The sequence below is a fragment of the Mastigoproctus giganteus genome, chromosome 8, assembly GCF_048544385.1.
Source record: "Mastigoproctus giganteus isolate SK-2022 chromosome 8, ASM4854438v1, whole genome shotgun sequence".
NCBI classification, from domain to species: domain Eukaryota; kingdom Metazoa; phylum Arthropoda; class Arachnida; order Uropygi; family Thelyphonidae; genus Mastigoproctus; species Mastigoproctus giganteus.
The window spans coordinates 78,901,279-78,918,501 of record NC_143582.1 but is presented as its reverse complement, the minus strand read 5'-3'; the positions used below and the strand labels follow the sequence as shown (position 1 = coordinate 78,918,501).

The window sequence follows — 17,223 nt, the reverse complement described above, 5'->3', positions numbered from 1 at the left end:
AGTTAAACATAAGGGAGGCACCTGGAGTGGATGGGATCTATCCAGTTATATTAAAGGAAGCAGCAAAGGAAGTAAGCAAACCCTTAGCCATAATTATGAGAGTTTCCTTGGACTCTGGAGGTCCCCACGGACTGGAGATGTACAAATGTGTCCCCAATTCACAAAGGGGGATTGAAAGGTGACACAAGTAATTACAGACCTGTCAGTTTAATTTGTGTTCCAGGGAAAATAATGGAACCACTGGTTAAAGAAACACTGCAGTTACAGTTCAGACACACCTGGATTTGTTAAGGGGAAGTCTTGTTTGACCAATTTGTTTGGATACTATGATGTGGCCACAAAGGAACTGGATGCAAAAAATAATTTTGATATCATATACTTGGATTTTAGCTTTTGATACTGTTGCACATCAAAGACTACTGTACAAGTTGAAGCAGTATGGCATTAAGGGAAAAACTTGTATTTTGAACTTCTATTTTAGTAATTTATTGTTAGGTTGGTTAATTTGATGGTTTTACAGAATTGAAGATCAGACTTTTATATAGCATTTTGTATTGTCCAGTGGCATATCTACCTTGTAGGCAGGCAAGGCAATTGCCCATGTAATTGCCTCTGTGCCTGAGCCCTTTAGGGTCTGCCGTCTTTGGCTGTCTCCTGTTTTTGCAATTTTCATTAATTATGTAGGGGCCCCGAACATGTTCTTTGCCTCTGGGCCCAAAAAAAGGTAATTACGTTACTGGTATTGCCATTACTGGTTACTTTAGTTATCTAACATGTTCTGTTTTTACTGTTTATCATATGTATTTAACATTAAACCTAGTTTAACTACAACTTTTCATTTTATTTTTACTTTCCATTCTGCTCTGTGCTACATAATAGAGAATATAGATTAAGGGATAGTTGCTGCTATGGATGAAGGGATGGTTGAGTTGGAGAAGCCAGAGAATAGTATTCAGTGGACACTGGTGTTATTCGTGGTGTCCCCCAGGGGTCTGTGTTTGGCCCATTGTTGTTTTCTGTATTGATTAATGTTATTGATGAAGGTATATCAGCCTTAATATCCAAGTTTGCAGATGATACGAAGGTGGCTAGGGTTGTTAATGACAATAAGGATGGTATGCTACTGGAACAGGATCTAGAAAAGTTGAGCAAATGAGCTGAGAGGAGGCAACTGAAGTTTAACCTTGACAAATGCAAAGTATTACATAAGGGTAGCAGTAACCATAGAGTAACATACTAACTATGCGGTACTATACTCGGTAGTGGAGAATGAAAAAGACCTGGGGGTAATTGTGCAGTCAGATTTGAAATTTTCTGAGCAGTGTAGACAGGCTGCAAGAGTAGCTCATGGGGTTTTGTCAATGATATATAGGAATTTTGCTAGCAGGGAAAAGGAGGTAACTATCCCTTTGTATAAGGCAATGGTCAGGCCTGACCTTGAGTACTGCATACAGGTCTGGAGGCCTCATTTTAGGAAAGATGTAGAATAAGTACAGTGAAGTGCAATGAGATTAGTGTGTGAAACAAACAGTTACTGTTACCAAGAAAGGCTTAAGTTCTGCAAATTGCAGCATCTTGAGACTACGCACCAGCAAGGTGATCTGATTGAGGTGTATAAGACCTTGAATGATTTGAGCAAGCTCAATGCTGATGGAAATCTTCCTCTTGCTCAGATTCTGCACCTGTGGGGGCATAGATTCAAATTGAGAAAAGATAGTTGTAGAATCGATGTGTGGAATTTTGCCTGTAGCCAGTGGTTGGTTGATTGCTGGAACAAACTTCCATCTGCTGTTGTGGAAGTTGACAGCTTAAATAAATTCAAGGCTGAACCAGACAAACTTTTGGAGTGAATGGATGAAATGAGAAGTTTTTTTTGGCTTATTCTGTATAAGCTTGCTTTCTTACATCCTATACTTCTGCTAATGCTAATGTCCACATTTGATGATTTAACCAATACTTCAAATTCATCAACTTTATTTACTGTGCTGCTAGCATTAGATTATAAGTAAAGACATATGTGTTGCCCTGTTTTTGCTCATAGTATCTGTAACACAGCCCATGTAATTGCTTGTTCTGTGAGGATTTACAACAGGCTTTTTAATTCCTCCATTTTGTTTTCCAAGCTACTACATACCAAAATAGAAATATTGCAAGAATCAGGTTTGACTCTGCTTATTGCTTCCATTAAACTATTAGCTCTATTATTCCTCCCCATAAAGTATCAATTTTCCACTCTGCTTAACACCGTTCTAATGCTATCAAAATATTTTTCACCCTTTATATTTATGTGTATACAAACCCTATGGAAACAGTCTCTCCTTTTGATTAATAAGTCTTTTATTGCTCTCTCTCTCTCTCTCTCTCTCTCTCTCTCTCTCACCCCCCTTCTACACATCATGCCAGGGTAAAATTTCAGACACTTTTCGTATCCTGCTTAATTATGCCCATCCCCTCAAAGCCAGTCTTAATTGTAAAGAAATGATCTTGTTTATACTCCAGCAGAGGAGTTTGCAGTAAATCATGAATACAATTGTTAATCATATTTAACAAGGACTTGAACCACAGTCTACTCAAAGAGCGTGTGCTACTGCACACAGACATCTAGGCCAGATGTAGCTGACCACTCAGCTACATCTGGCCTACATGTCTGTGTTGTCTATATGTAAATTCAGCACTTGATAGCAGTAACTTAAGCAAATAACCCAATATTATTTTGAAATTAAATTGCTAGAAAAGGAGCACAAAATTTAATAATTAAAATTGTTTTTATTTAGATTTCTGTTTTATAAATACAACAGTATTTTTTATCTATTACCTCGAGAATAAATGAATAGTTAGCTCACTGGCAGATATGTAGGGGATCATTTTGGTACCTCACCCTTTGCTCATCTGCACTCTGAAAAACAATTCTGTTGGTTTTAACTTATAGTACCTTTAAAGATTTTTTTTTTTTTAAATAGAGAAATGATTCCTCGGTAAAAAAAATTTGGGACCATTCTGTTGAAAATGTGCAAAGTGATCCTCCTACCTACTTAAGATTTTATGTACTTGTCAGCAGGTTAATGGTGAATATGTGTTTGATTTAATAATTTAAATTGATAATATCATTATTTAAAATGTTTCCCTGTTTTTAGTTTTCTTTGAAGAGAATTTAAATTGAAATAATTCTTCTATAGGCCAACAAGGTAACAGTTGTACCACCTGCTCACCCATGTTCTCCTTTACCATTTGTAGTATATAATAGTGAGCCATTTGCTCAGCCACCACCTGCTCACATGGGAATCCCACCTGTTCATATAGACCCCAAAACAGGTAATATTTTAAACATTGCACAAGTCCCATTGAAAAGTTTTGAACTTCTATTTTAGTAATTTATTGTTAGGTTGATTAATTTGATGGTTTTACAGAATTGAAGATTAGACTTTTATATAGCATTTTTTATTGCCATCAAAGTTATTATGGACTGTTTAACTTTAAATGTTTATTATATAAATAAACAGAAGAAATATTGAAGGCTGATAGTATAGCTACTGATAGAAGTTCATAATATTAATTGTGAAAAAAATGCAGTATGCTGTTAAATACATGCATCCATATGTATATGGCAGCCGTTTTCATGAACTGTTCTGCAAGTAACTGTATGTGTGATTGATGTTTAGAGAGATATATTAGATTCATGGCTGAGAGTAATGCCAAGTAGAGTTCTGCCTAGTGGAGAAGGAAAGTTTTTATTAAATTATTCAGAAAATGTTCTTTGGTTGAAAATGTATGTTGTCATTTTCAACCAATAAAAGTACCCTTGTTTGAGTGGAGTCACATCCAATTTTTCTTAAAAGTACTTTTAAGAAAAATTGGATGTGACTCCAATCAAAGCAATTTATATCTATATGAAACCTGGATATTATTCTCCTTTTTTGTGCACTTCTGGTTTTTGTGCTGTGCGGGATTGTAGATTAGACTGTCACATTGCAAGGGCTACTCCTTAAACCAAAGAGAGAGCTAGTATTATGTGTATTGATTACTTGGTCTTTTGGATAATGGTTGATTGATTTCCTCCCACTACTGTCATTGATGACAGTGAACTGAAAGCTGTATTGAGTTGGATTCAAGCCAAATATGCCAGGTGCTTGCAGGACAATTCAGTGACCAGTGAAACTATTTGTTTTCATCTCCATCAACTGGGAAAAATGTATAAACTAAGCACAGGGGTCCCATGTAAACTCACAGCTGACAACAAACTTCAGGGTTTGCTTGTATCTGCTTTTGCATCACAATAATGGGTTAATTTTAGACCAGCGGTATTAATATTAGTAGAGCCAAATGATGCATGACAGCAAGCTTATATAGCATCAGCAAAACAAACAAACAAAAAAAACTTCCTGCATCATCTGTCCAAACCTCTAATAATTCATCTAATTCTTCCTTAAATTTGTTAAAATTACCTCCATAACATCAAAATATGTTCCAATAAGAAATTAACCACAAGCTAAAGCAAATTTTGCATATATATCCTGAAATTATCCTTAGTTTAATAAATTTATGCTCCCTTTTATGTGTGCTGTCCAAGCAAGAGAAAGGATGCCATCATTTAGCTTATTCAATCCATTCAAAGTCTTAAACACTTCAATCAGATCTCCTCACAGGTGCTTAGTTCTCAGACACTGTAATTTTGCAGAACTAAAGAGCCATTTAATTCAAGATGTGGCCTAACCATTGCCTTATACAATGAGATAATTATCTCTGTATCCCTACTTGGCAAAATGCCTGTATATCATTGTTAAAACCCCACCGACTGTCCGCACTGCCCAGAGAACTTCTTATTAACAGTTATCCTCAGGTCTTGTTCATTCTCCACAATCCTTAGGTAAAGTGTTTTCGGGTCAAACGGCACCATGGGTTTCCTCCATCTCCGCATAGTATACATTGTTGTGTGTTTAACCATATGCTAAAGCATTAGCCACATTAGCCACATGCTAAAGCAAAATTTTGCATATATATCCTGAAACTATCCTTAGTTTAAATTTCCGCTCCCTTTTGTGTGTATTGTCCAAGCAAGAGGAAGGGTGTTGTGTAAGGTTTTGTACCATTGTTCATCTGGCCATTTAGTCGTTGGGACCCACCGTTGCCCACACTTGGATCCGTGGAGGCAGAGCACGTACACCCAGTATAGTTATATTTACTCTGGCAGGTCCTGCCACCTAATTTCCTGCGATTTCAGTGGCTAGAACCTAACCACAATCCTTAGTGTGGTACCATGCAGTTGGTACATTAATCTGGGATTACTGCTACCCATGTGAAGGACATTGCATTTTTAATCTTAAACTTAAGTTGCCACTTCTCAGACCATCTACCTAATTTTTCTAGAATTAGAAAAATTAATAAATATCCTGATTACTGTCATTAAGAACCCTGTAAATCATCATATCATTTGTGTACTTGGACATTAACTCTGATATGCCTTCATCAGTATCATTAATAAATACTGAAAACAACACTGGGCCCAGCACTGAACCCTTGGGGAACTCCACTAATAATGTAGTCCAAGAAGAACAGTGCCTATCGATAACCACTATCTGTCTTCTCCCATTCAAATATCTCCTTTATCCATAGCAGTGCCGTACCTCTAATGCCACACTGTTCCAATTTTTAGAGTCTGTTTTGTGGAGCAGTGTCGAAAGCTTTCCTGAAATCTGATTATATGATGTTATAATTGTTTGTTGCATTGAGTATAGACTATAACATTATTAGTTTATACTAACTGCATCACAGTGTGGAATCATATTGGTCAGACAAGATAGCCCCTTAACAAATCCATTCTTTGACTGTCATATAATTTCATTCTTGTCTAGATGGTCCTGCATTACTGTAACCAATAACTTCATTATTTTCGCTGGAACAGAAATTAAACTTATAGGTCTGTAATTACTCACTTCACCCTTTAGTCTCCCTTATGAATTGAGGATACATTTTCACATCTCCAGTATATAGGGATTCATCTCTCTAAATTCTAGGATACCCTCATAATTATGGCTAAACGTTGCTGATATCCTTTGTTGTTTCTCTTACTATAGTTGGATAGATCCATTCCACCCAAGGTGCCTTATTTACAATTAGTCTCTTCCACTTTCCTCCCTGTTAGAATTTGATACACTTCTGACATTCCCATCCCTAAAAAATTCCTTGTATGAATGTAGATGAAAAATATTTGAGTTTTTTGGCAACTGCGCAGGATCATCAATAGTTATATCGTTCATATCCAGTGAACCAAACAGATGTGGTTCATCTGTTTTCTTCTAGTGTTTATATAAGTAAAGAAGTCCTATTTTTCTTTGCATTGTTTGCTAGAATTTTCTTGTAATCTGGCTTAGCTTACCCAACCACTCTATGACTTGATTGTGCACTAGTTTATACTTACTGTGGGTTTCTGCATCTTGTGATAACTTATGGGCACCCTATGCATTTTTCTTCTCTGCATCTAGTCTCATCAGCTCATGGACATCCATTTAGGTCTAAACCTTAAACATTATCTCTTAGGTGGCATGAAAAGCCCAATAGCTTTTATATTTGTCTAACTGAATTCTGCCCATATAGAATTTGCAGTTGGTAACATTATCATTACCACTGAAAAGAATTAAAAAACTGCCTTATACCACTGTAGTCACCTTTAGGAAAGGAGAAGTGCTTCCCTTTGCCCTTGACAGTATGTCTTTAAGTAAATCCTACATTGAATCCTACTTGAAATCCTACATTGATACATTATAAATCACTGCCACCCAGTGATTCTTTTAACTGCAGATTCTTAATGCATGAAGGGTTGCTGCTAATAGTTTAGTGTACTATTCTCAGTTGAATTGAATTTGAACAGAAATGATGCCTCAGACCGAGCAGCAAAGCAATGAGTTCAAAGCAGCAGGAGTGCTGTGGTTCAGGGGAGAACTTGGGGGGAGGGGGGGAGGTGCAGTTGTATTCCAGATAACGGCCTAAAGAAATGTACTCTTTTTTTTAATATTTGCAGATCTATCTGCAGCCATGGAGGATGTTTTTTTGTGAGCTTGATGTAAGGAGTATGAGGATATTAAGCGGCAATGCTGCATTCCAATGAGCCTACAAGAGCTTGAAGAATAGGGTGAATGCCTTCGAAGGAATGAAATGAATGAAGGTGGATGCCTTCGAAGGAATGGCATCTACCTTAATGCCAGAGCTTGCACATTAGGCAACACAGTGACAGCTCCCAAGACAGAATGTGCTGGTCCCACAGGAGGTACCTATTGTCAGTGACTCTATTATCAGGGAAAGGTAATATATTATGCAAAAAGGATAGGTGGAATAGGACCAGGTTATGTCTGCCAGGGGTAAAAGTTGATGACATTGTAGAGCAAATATCTTTTAAGGGCACAAAAAGTGATGTTGCTGTTCACGTTGGCACTATTGATATCAGGAGATCTGGGGACTTAATTAACAATTACAGGGCAATGCCAAGAAAAAGTCAAGTTAAGGTTAAGTTTGAAAGTGTCTGCAATTCTGCAGAGACACAATCAGAGGGAGTACAAGATGAGAGCCATGTCTGTCACTTCAGCCCTGGGGAGATTGTGACTGGGTAGAACTTTTATCAGTGTAGTCCGTGCATGTTAACAGGAGAGACTGCTTCAACAGGGATTGGATACGCTTAAATAGAAAGGGTGCAAGAATGTTTGCTGGCGCTGTAGAGGCAGTACTAGGTAGGTCAGAAAACTGCTAGCTTTGGGGGAGGGATACAAAGACTAATAGATTAACAATAGCTGCAGGCAGAAGTGAAAGGGTTGCTTGTGCTATTTCTGTTGGAACATGCAGCAGCTAGAAAGCAAGGTACCATGAATTTCAAGGTCTGCTGTGTATCATCATAGAACAAAGAAATACATAGGCTGTATTAGGGTAACTAAGAGTAACTTTCCAGATTTGACTATAACCTGTGGGTTGGTCACTCACACACGAGCAAGACTTTTGTGGATTTATTGTTTTATACAGTAGCATGTTAGAGAGAGCAATATTGTTGATCTGATTATCAGCAGTGATTCTTCATGCATTAAGAATCTGCAAATAAAAGAACTCCTAGATGGCAGTAATCATACTGTATTGATGTGGAATTTACTTATGTAACTACCATCAAAAAATGTAACTACCATCAAGATAAGGTGTTTTTTGAAGGGTTTTTTGCTTTCGAATAGACAGTTTTTAAATTCTGTATAGTGGGACCAACTACTGATGTTACAACAACAAATTCTAAATAAGAAGCATTCAGGAAAGTAATCATAGTAGCTACTAGGATTTTCATAACAGCCAACAAATACTGTTTAAAGTTTAGACCTATATGGATGTCAGATGAAGTATTGAGGCACATGGCAGAGAAGAAAAGTGCATGGGATGCATATAAATTATCAGGTGATACAGAAACCTGATAGGACACACTAGTCTGCAATCATAGAGGTTATTTTTATTTTATTTATTTTTTATGAAAACCCCAAACACGAAAGGTATCAAAATCTATAGTACTTAGTACCGTGCATGGGTTGAAGGAGAAGTATGGGGGGAGGGGAATTCCGGAAACTTTGCTCTAGAGCAGGGGTGGGCAACAGCCGGCCCGTGACGATGTTGAATCCAGCCCCCCCCTCGGTAAATGCATAAATATAGAAAATCCATACCTGACTACACTCGCCGTAAATGTTCGGCTTAATTCGGTTCAATCGGGAATTGCGGCCAGTACAACAGTAACCAAGTGATTCTACGCAGTGTCAAAGACTTATTTCCTAATTATTATTGTAGCATCGATCAAACGAAGTTCCTTTAGGTTTGACTTCTTATTGAAAAAAATAATATTGGTGCGAGATATTTTGTTTTATGCCTTTTCTAATTATTACAATTTTTAATTTAATATAATTTATAGCCCATAAAATGAGCCAATTAAAAAAAAAAAAAGAAAAATTGATGCTGAATGCCGCATTTTCAATGATAATTGAACATTCAGATATTTTTTTTTAAAACACATTAATAATTTGGTAATTCAAGTAATATAACATTTTTTATGTTCTGATTTTTTTTATTAAATCGTTCAATCTATTCCGGCCTGCATCATGATACGAAAATTTCATTCGGCCCGCTGACGAAAAAAGTTGCCCACCCCTGCTCTAGAGACTAAACATGGGTTTCACCACTTCAAGCCTACAATAAGCAAAGTGGTGGTATTTCACCGGTTGATGAAAGTCATCTACCACCAAGTCAAGGAAGATTATGAGAAATCTTTGGAAAAGGATGCAAAGAAAAACAGCAGAGACTTCTTTACTTATGTAAACACTAAAAGGAAGAGGTTGAATCACGTTGGTCCACTTGATATTGATGATCCTGCTGAGTTTGCTGACAAACTGAATAGGTATGATTTTGTAATAATGGAAAGGAAAGTGGAAATTAAATTGTTGCAGTTAAACAAAAAAGGCACCTGGAGTGGATGGGATTTATCCAGTTATATTAAGATAGGCAGTAAAGTAAGTAAGAAACCCTTAGCCGTAATTACGAGAGCATCTTTATAATCTGGAAGGTTCCTGGAGATGTGTGAATGTGTTCCCAATTCACAAAGCGGTAACAAAGGATGACATGAGTAATTATAGATGTGTTAGCTTAACATTTGTTCCAGGAAAAATAATGGAATTACTGGTTAAAAAAGTAATGCAGGGTCACCTAGGGAAGGGATACTGCAATTACTGGATGGGTTCATTAAGGGGAGATCTTGTTTGACCATTTTGATTTGATACTATGATGCAGTAACAAACAAACTGGATGTGAAAATAATTTTCATATATTATATATTCATATTTCAGGAAAGCTTTTGATACTGTTGAACATTAAAGACTGCTGTAAAGCAAATTGTAGCATTGTGTCATTAAGGGCAAATTACTGTCATGGATAAAGGGATGGCTAAGTTGGAGAAGACAGGAGAGCTCATAGGGTTTTGTCACCGATATACATTAACTTTGTTAGCTGGGATAAGGCAGTGATTATCCCTTTGTACAAGGCCATATCTTGATTACTGCATACAGTTCTGGAGGTCTCATTTTAGGAAGGATGTAGAGCTGCTGGAATGGGTACAGAGAAGGGCAATGAGATTGGTGAGGGGGAAACAAATGGGTGCTCTTACCAAGATTGGATTCAGTTCTGCAAATTGCAGCATTTGAAGACTAGGTTCCTGCGAGTTGATCTGATTAATGTGTTTAAGGCTTTGAATGGCTTCAGCAGAGTCAGGGCTGATGGGATTCCTCCTCTTGTTCAGTCTGTTCATGGGGGGGGGGGGGGGGCATAAATTCAAATTGAGGAAGGATGGTTGCAGAACAGATGTGTGGAATTTTGTCTTCAGCCCTAATGGGTGGTTGATTGTTGGAACAATAACAAGCTTTCATCTACTGCTGTAGAAGTGGATAGTTTGAATAAATTCAAAGAAGAATTAGACAGACTATTGGAGAGGATGGATATGTGAAATGAATTTTTTTTTTTTTTTTTCGCTGCTGCTGTATTGGCTTACTTTCTTGCATTATTTGTCACTACTAATACTGATACTGATCAGATCAAGAGCATTGTTTTCTCTCATTACCTCTCCACCATGCCGGATTAGAAAACGTTCATCCAGTAAATCCATAAAAGGTTTGCTACTGGATGCCCTGCAGTGTTGCACCATTGTTGTCGAGGTAGTGTGGTATTCTTTGCTGATTAAGATGGTCTGTGACTTGTCACAATATTCTATTGGGTCTCTGCTTTGGTGGGTCTTTGTGGGGTCCATTACTTCTAATTCTGTTAGGGCCTTCTTCCACTCGTCTTCTATTCTGGATATCATGACCTCATGTCTTTCCAGTTCAGCTGCTCTGGATTTTATTTCTTCTTATTCTTTCTCCTCTGGTTCTGTGTCCATATTCTTTGTAGTTGATCGCTGGCATCCTGCTTGACTTGTTCTAAGATTGCAGGAGTTGTCAGGTTCTTCACGATGATGGTCATTCTCTGGTCTGCTATTCGGTGACCTGAATGTCCGGGAATCATGGACTATCCTGAATTCCAATGACTTGGTATGTAGTCTCAACCTGTACATTGTTGTATCGGTCTCTAATTTGGTTATTTCGTAGTAAGCTTGCATGATGTACATATTTGTTTTGGCACTCCACTTTGTGCATTGCCGTTTTCTTCCTTCCTGGGTGGTCACTAGTGCAGTTGTGCAGGAAGCACTTCCAGTTGGTGGGGCTGGATGGTGTTGCCCTTCTCTTGTGGTAGCTATATGGGGGACAGCAGCACTTGCCCCACTGTCTTCCTTGGGAGACTGTCTCCAACTTTTTGAACCGACCCCTCTGCCTAAGGCCCGAACACGAGTGACTTTATCCTGTGCCACATTCAGTGCAGTATGATTATTATTTCTCTTTGACATCATCCATCTATGGAGGGGGACCTGTTTAGCTTTGGTTTACATCCAGTGGCAGTGTTAATTCTTGGGAGTGACATCAGACGGTACCACTATCTGCTTTAGCAGTCACTCTGACCTTGGGGAAGGTAGGTCCTCTGGAGCAAGTTTCGCAATGATTTTTAATTATTATTATTTATTTTTGTTATTCTGATTTATTATTATTATTATTATACCGGTCTCCCAGTGTGATGGAGACTTTCGTTTCTGCCAAAGTGATACTCAAGCCTGAGTCATCAGGCTGGTAGTCCAGTGTGTGGTAGTTTGCTTGGCCATCGTGCCCTTTTATTATTATTTCTTTATTTATTCCAAGTAAAATGGTTTAGGCTCCTTTCAGAAGTTTACACTGATGATGTTTTAAGGCTCAACCAAGGACTGGAAACAACTTTCCCATTAAGAAAGTAGTTGATTGAGCAAAATTTTAATATAGAAATCATGAATTTTAAATTGTTATACTTAGTCCAATTTTAACATTGAATTCAAAAATTTCAGCCCAAATATGGCAAAAAGGACCAAATGACAAATTGTCTAAATCTAAAAATAATTGAGATAGACCCTGGTGCATTTTAATTGAAACACCCTGTATATCATTTGGCCATTGCGAAAAGGTCAAAGTAGGCTTTATTGTTGCGATTTCTATAGTGCATTAATACCTAACGCCACACTGCACTGCACTGTATATTATGTTCATACAAGTGTATGCGCCATGGGTTAATTTGCATGTATGCAGGGTGAAAAACCCAAAAAAAAAAGCTCTCTTGGGAGGGGATCCTATAACCTCTGCCAGCTAATTATAGCCATGATTGAAGAGACCTCTAATTTTAATATTACATTTTGGTGAAATCATTATACCATTAGAGATGTTCCCACAATGTATATCATTTTGTAATAATATGTTAGTCAAAATTTTATTAAAATATGCTAATTTCCACAAGTATGCAATGTTATATTGTTTTCACTTTTTAAAAGCCCTGTATAACAGAAATCAGTTATTACTTAATAGTTCCTACCTAAAGAATTTGTTTTTTGGCACACATTAATCATTTATCTTAAGAAAAATATCAAGATAAATAAAAAAGCAGCGCGACCTAAGGGTGAAATAAAGATGCTCCCTCACCATTTCCTCTGTAATAAAAATTTAAGCTACAATATGGATTCATTGCACTGCATCCACTATCTATAAGAGTCGTAGATTTGATTTCCACTGTAGAACTGCCACTCACAAATCCTCAAAATGTCTTGGAGTGGGTGTTACCCATTGTCCTTGGGCCGACCGGGCTAGCCGGCTGGGTAAAGTGCCCGCCTAGCAACCCAAAGGTCATGGGTTCGAATCCCGCCTCGGGCTTGGATCAGAGTAGAAAAAGCAAAAACCTTGGGAGGTGCAATATGGCCACAGAAGCTGATGCGCCAACAACTAACAAAAAAAAAACCTTGGCCTCAAGAATAATTAAAATGCTTCCTGTAGAATTACAGGAAGTTACTTATATATTCAGTATGGGTTTGGAGAATGCTATTTAACGGCATGCATTGGCCCAGCATTTCAAATGAGGCAGTTCTGCTGTGAAGCTGCTTTTAATGGGAGGTTTGAAGTACATAGTACCTTCATGGTTATAATTTCAATGATGTTTAGAACAAGACTACTTAACAGTTTAATCTAACTGGATCCTGCATGTGCCAATGACAGTGCACAGTGCTCACACATAAATTATTAACTTCCTAAATAAGATTAAACTTTTTTTTCTTTCCGTTTTTTTTTTTTTTTCCCCTTCTTTTTTTTTTTTTTTGAAAAGCACCAGTGTCCAAATACATTTGAAGAATGTATTGTATACGAGGTTAAGGACTTTTAGTCATATGAGAAAAGAGTCCCACTGGTGAGCTTTAATTTCTAGAAATTCTAGAAATAATATGTTTGATACTATTGTGTACTTGATTAAATATTTCAGTTACCTTAGGCTTAAGGAACCACATTTTCTGAAGGAAATTACACACACACACACACACACACACACACACACACACACACACACACACACACACACACACACACACACACACACACACACACACACACACACAGATTTTTTTACATGTATACTTAAACATTAAATACCTGGCATCTATAAGAAATGCTGTTCCTTATAGGAATGCCTCGCCCTCCTATGTATCCTCTGACAGCACCAGGACAGTATCCTCATTCTGTATTTACTCCAGATTTCACCCAGTTACAGTGGTAAGAAGTTTTAAAACCAATTTTCAGTGAAATTTTATCTTAATAAATTTTCGTAATTTATCTCAATTTTCTGCAGACTTAACCATTTGTTTACCTTTTAAAGAAAAATGATAGCATTTTCACCACTGTAGAATATTTTTGTGAGCTTCTTTCTTCTCTTTCTAGTATTATATATCTTAAAATTATGCCACAGCATTCCATGGTATCAATTTTCCTACTTCTACGACCACTTAATTAAGATTCTCTAGCTAAGTCCTCTAAATTAATATTAGCCATATGGTGAAAAGGGGGGAACTGCCTATGTGTTTTCCCCTTGCATAGAATTTATCCAGCTGACTTTTGAAATGCCCCATGCTGTTGGCTTGAATTATTTATGAAGGTAACTTATTCTAGTAATTAACAACTAATTGGTTAATTTCCTACAATCTCGTCCTTAATCTTCCTCTTTAATTTGAATTTATGGTCCATAGTTCTAGCATCATTTACGGCAATGAATTTCAACTCCATTCATTTTTCTATCCCCTTTAGAGGCTTATAGACCTCAACTAGATCCATTAAGGTATCTAGTTACTGAATGTAGTCTATATATTTTGTCATCCATCTTTGGATCTTTTTCAAGAAGCCCAATGTCTTATTTTTAGATGTGGCCTCTATACTTGTAACCTACATATATTATTTCAAGTGTGCACTCGAAAATGTTTTAAATAGCAGGATTATGATCTCCCAATCTCTAAAAACAAATGTTTGATAAATCACTGATAGGACACCATGGTTCTTCTTTGCCACCTGTTTACACTGCATGGAGAACTTTATGACCAACCATATCAATCATATCATAACCCTAAATATCTTTATTCCTCTACTGTTTTTAATTCAGTTCCTCCTGTTGTATAAGTTATTTGTGGGTTGTTATACCCAAAAATTTAATTGAGTAAGGATGGTTGCAGAATAGATGTGCGGAAGTTTGGCTCCAGCCAGTGGGTGGTTGATTGCTGGAACAAGCTACCAACCATTGTTGTGGAAGTGGATAGTTTGCATAAATTCAAGGAAGAAGTAGATGAACCATTGGAGGTAATGGATAGGTGAAATGGGATTTTTTTTTTTTTTTGGCTGACGCTGTATAAGCTTGCTTTCTTGCATCATTTGCCACTATTAATACTGATACTAATATGAAACTCAGTCAATAGAAGAAAAACTGAAAAGATGAGAAGAAAAACTGAAAAGGATTAAAATTTGTATAAATAAAGCAGCATATAAAACATTAAGAGAATGAAATATAAAAAATAATAAAAAAAATGGACACCATATTATACAGAAGAAGTAAAAGACTTGGCTAAGATCAAGCCAAAAGCATTTCGGAAACTTTTATCAAATAAAACAGATGCACAGAGATACCAAGAATATAAGATCTGAAATAGAATCAGCGAAAAGATAAGAAGAAGGGAAAAAAAACAAAAAAAAAACAAGAGTATTGGGATGGGTTTTTAAAAGAGTTAGAACATGATTTCTGTGGAGCACAAAGAAAAATTTGGCAAATAGTAGGAAATCAAAGAAAATAATTAAAAGAATATGTTAAAATATTAAACGTGGATTCAGTTACATGGGTTAATTATTTTAAAAAATTATACATATGCAAAAGGTGGCAAATATCAGAAAACAAAGAAAATAAGATAAGTGAAGAGGACATAGAATTAAATGTGAAAGAAATTAAAGGAATAATAGGAAAAGTGCAGGTATAGATAAAATAAAATATGGAAGAGAAAAGCTACAGAATCAATAGAATAATTGAAACATAAATCTGTTTCTACAATAGTCCCACTGTAGTAGTTCCAAAAAAAAAAAAAAAAAAACCACTTCTGAAGTGATTGGTGGATAAATATAATGTTACCTTATATATATATAAAGGAGATAAGCAATTGCCAGAAAATTATAGGGGCATAACTTATTAAACACTTCATTGAAACTGTATAATAGAAAATTTAATGAAATTATGGAATTAAGTGATGAACAGTAAGGATTTAGGGCATATAGGTTGTGCATAGATGCAATATTATGATAAAGCAGATGATAGAAAGGTCATTAGAGCAGCATTTCTCAAACTTTCTGAGCCCACACCTCCCTTGAAGTAAAACATCTATAATTGTGCAATTTCTTATTTTTAATATGTTAATACAATAATTATTAATACGTGAAATAATAATCGGGATATTATTTTATTTTATTCTTAAAAAACATTAATGTGATGTTTGTGCTTGCTTTTTATTGCATAATTCATCAAATGTAGGTGTCATTTTCAAAATGGCAATACATATTTCTTTTTCAACATTTAATTTTGATCTGTACTTAGATTTAATGACTGCCAATGCTGAAAATCCAACTTCACAAAGGTAAGAACTTGAGAATGGCACTAGTATTCGCAAAGCTTTATTACTACATTCCAGGTATTCATGTTTTGCTAAACACCAAATTTCATAACCAAAATAAACACCAAAATAATATGCAAAAATACCCGAACCAATTGCTTGTAGTAACCGGATCCCAAGAATACTGTCAGGGAACATGATGGTTCTCTTCATCAAAAATACCCAAAATATTTTCTATAATTATTTACATTAATAATACAGATCAAATAGTAGTAGATATCCAATAGTAAAAAAAAAAAAAAGTCATTCTTAATACATTTTTAATGTTTGCCATGGAAATCTTACATAAGCTATTACATTGTCTGCGACACCCCTGGTAAATTATGGCACTTCCCCAGGATGTCATGATGCACAGTTTGAGAACTGCTGCATTAGAATATAATAGACCAATTTATATGTATTTTTTAGATTTAACAGAAGCTTTTGATAGATTTAAAATTAAAGATGTAATAGAAATCTTAAGAGTTGCACAAATTTCCTGAATGTTACCTAATATATATATATATATAGTTATTATGGTAAAAGTATAGTATGTACTATATAGATGCTGAATATGTATATAAACATAACAGTATACAGCGGGCCATAAAGCCAAAATAACTTATAAAGACTAATATAGCCTGTGTAGTCTACAATGCCATACCCTGGAAATAAACATATAATTAGTAATAATATATAAATATATAATACAATAATGATTATGTAGATAATTATTGATATATAGATACATTGAAAGGAACTTTATCGAGGGCTAACCTCTTTCAGTATATCCCACCTATAATTAACACAGCTATCTGTTTCTGATTGCTATCTGCCTGTTTAACTAAGTCCAATTATTAAACATGAACATAAAGGCTAATTTGGTTATAATTTAAATTTAGCAGAAAACAGGCAAGATAACAGCTAGCCCAACAGATAACTTTGAAACGTAGTACATATTTTTACTTTTACTATAATAACTGGATTATAGACTGATGTAATGTTCAATCTATTATTGATGGCATAACTTTTACATTTATCTCAATTTTTATATATATATATATATTCAGATGATAAATGCATAATCAAAACAGATCAAGGAAATAGAAATAACTAAATGAATA

General features: G+C 35.9%; 1 protein-coding gene across 7 annotated transcripts in view; it reads left to right on the top strand.

Moving 5' to 3' along the window:
• The window catches only part of LOC150081658 (protein pangolin, isoforms A/H/I/S-like), a 558,802-nt gene that overhangs the window by 386,797 nt on the left and 154,782 nt on the right, over positions 1-17,223 (top strand). For all 7 annotated transcript variants that reach the window (XM_090379518.1, XM_090379517.1, XM_090379519.1 and 4 more), the window contains 2 exons: positions 3,177-3,312; positions 13,610-13,697. In XM_090379518.1, coding sequence (XP_090235644.1) covers positions 3,177-3,312; positions 13,610-13,697 — 224 coding nt within the window. The remainder of the gene's footprint in view (positions 1-3,176; positions 3,313-13,609; positions 13,698-17,223) is intronic.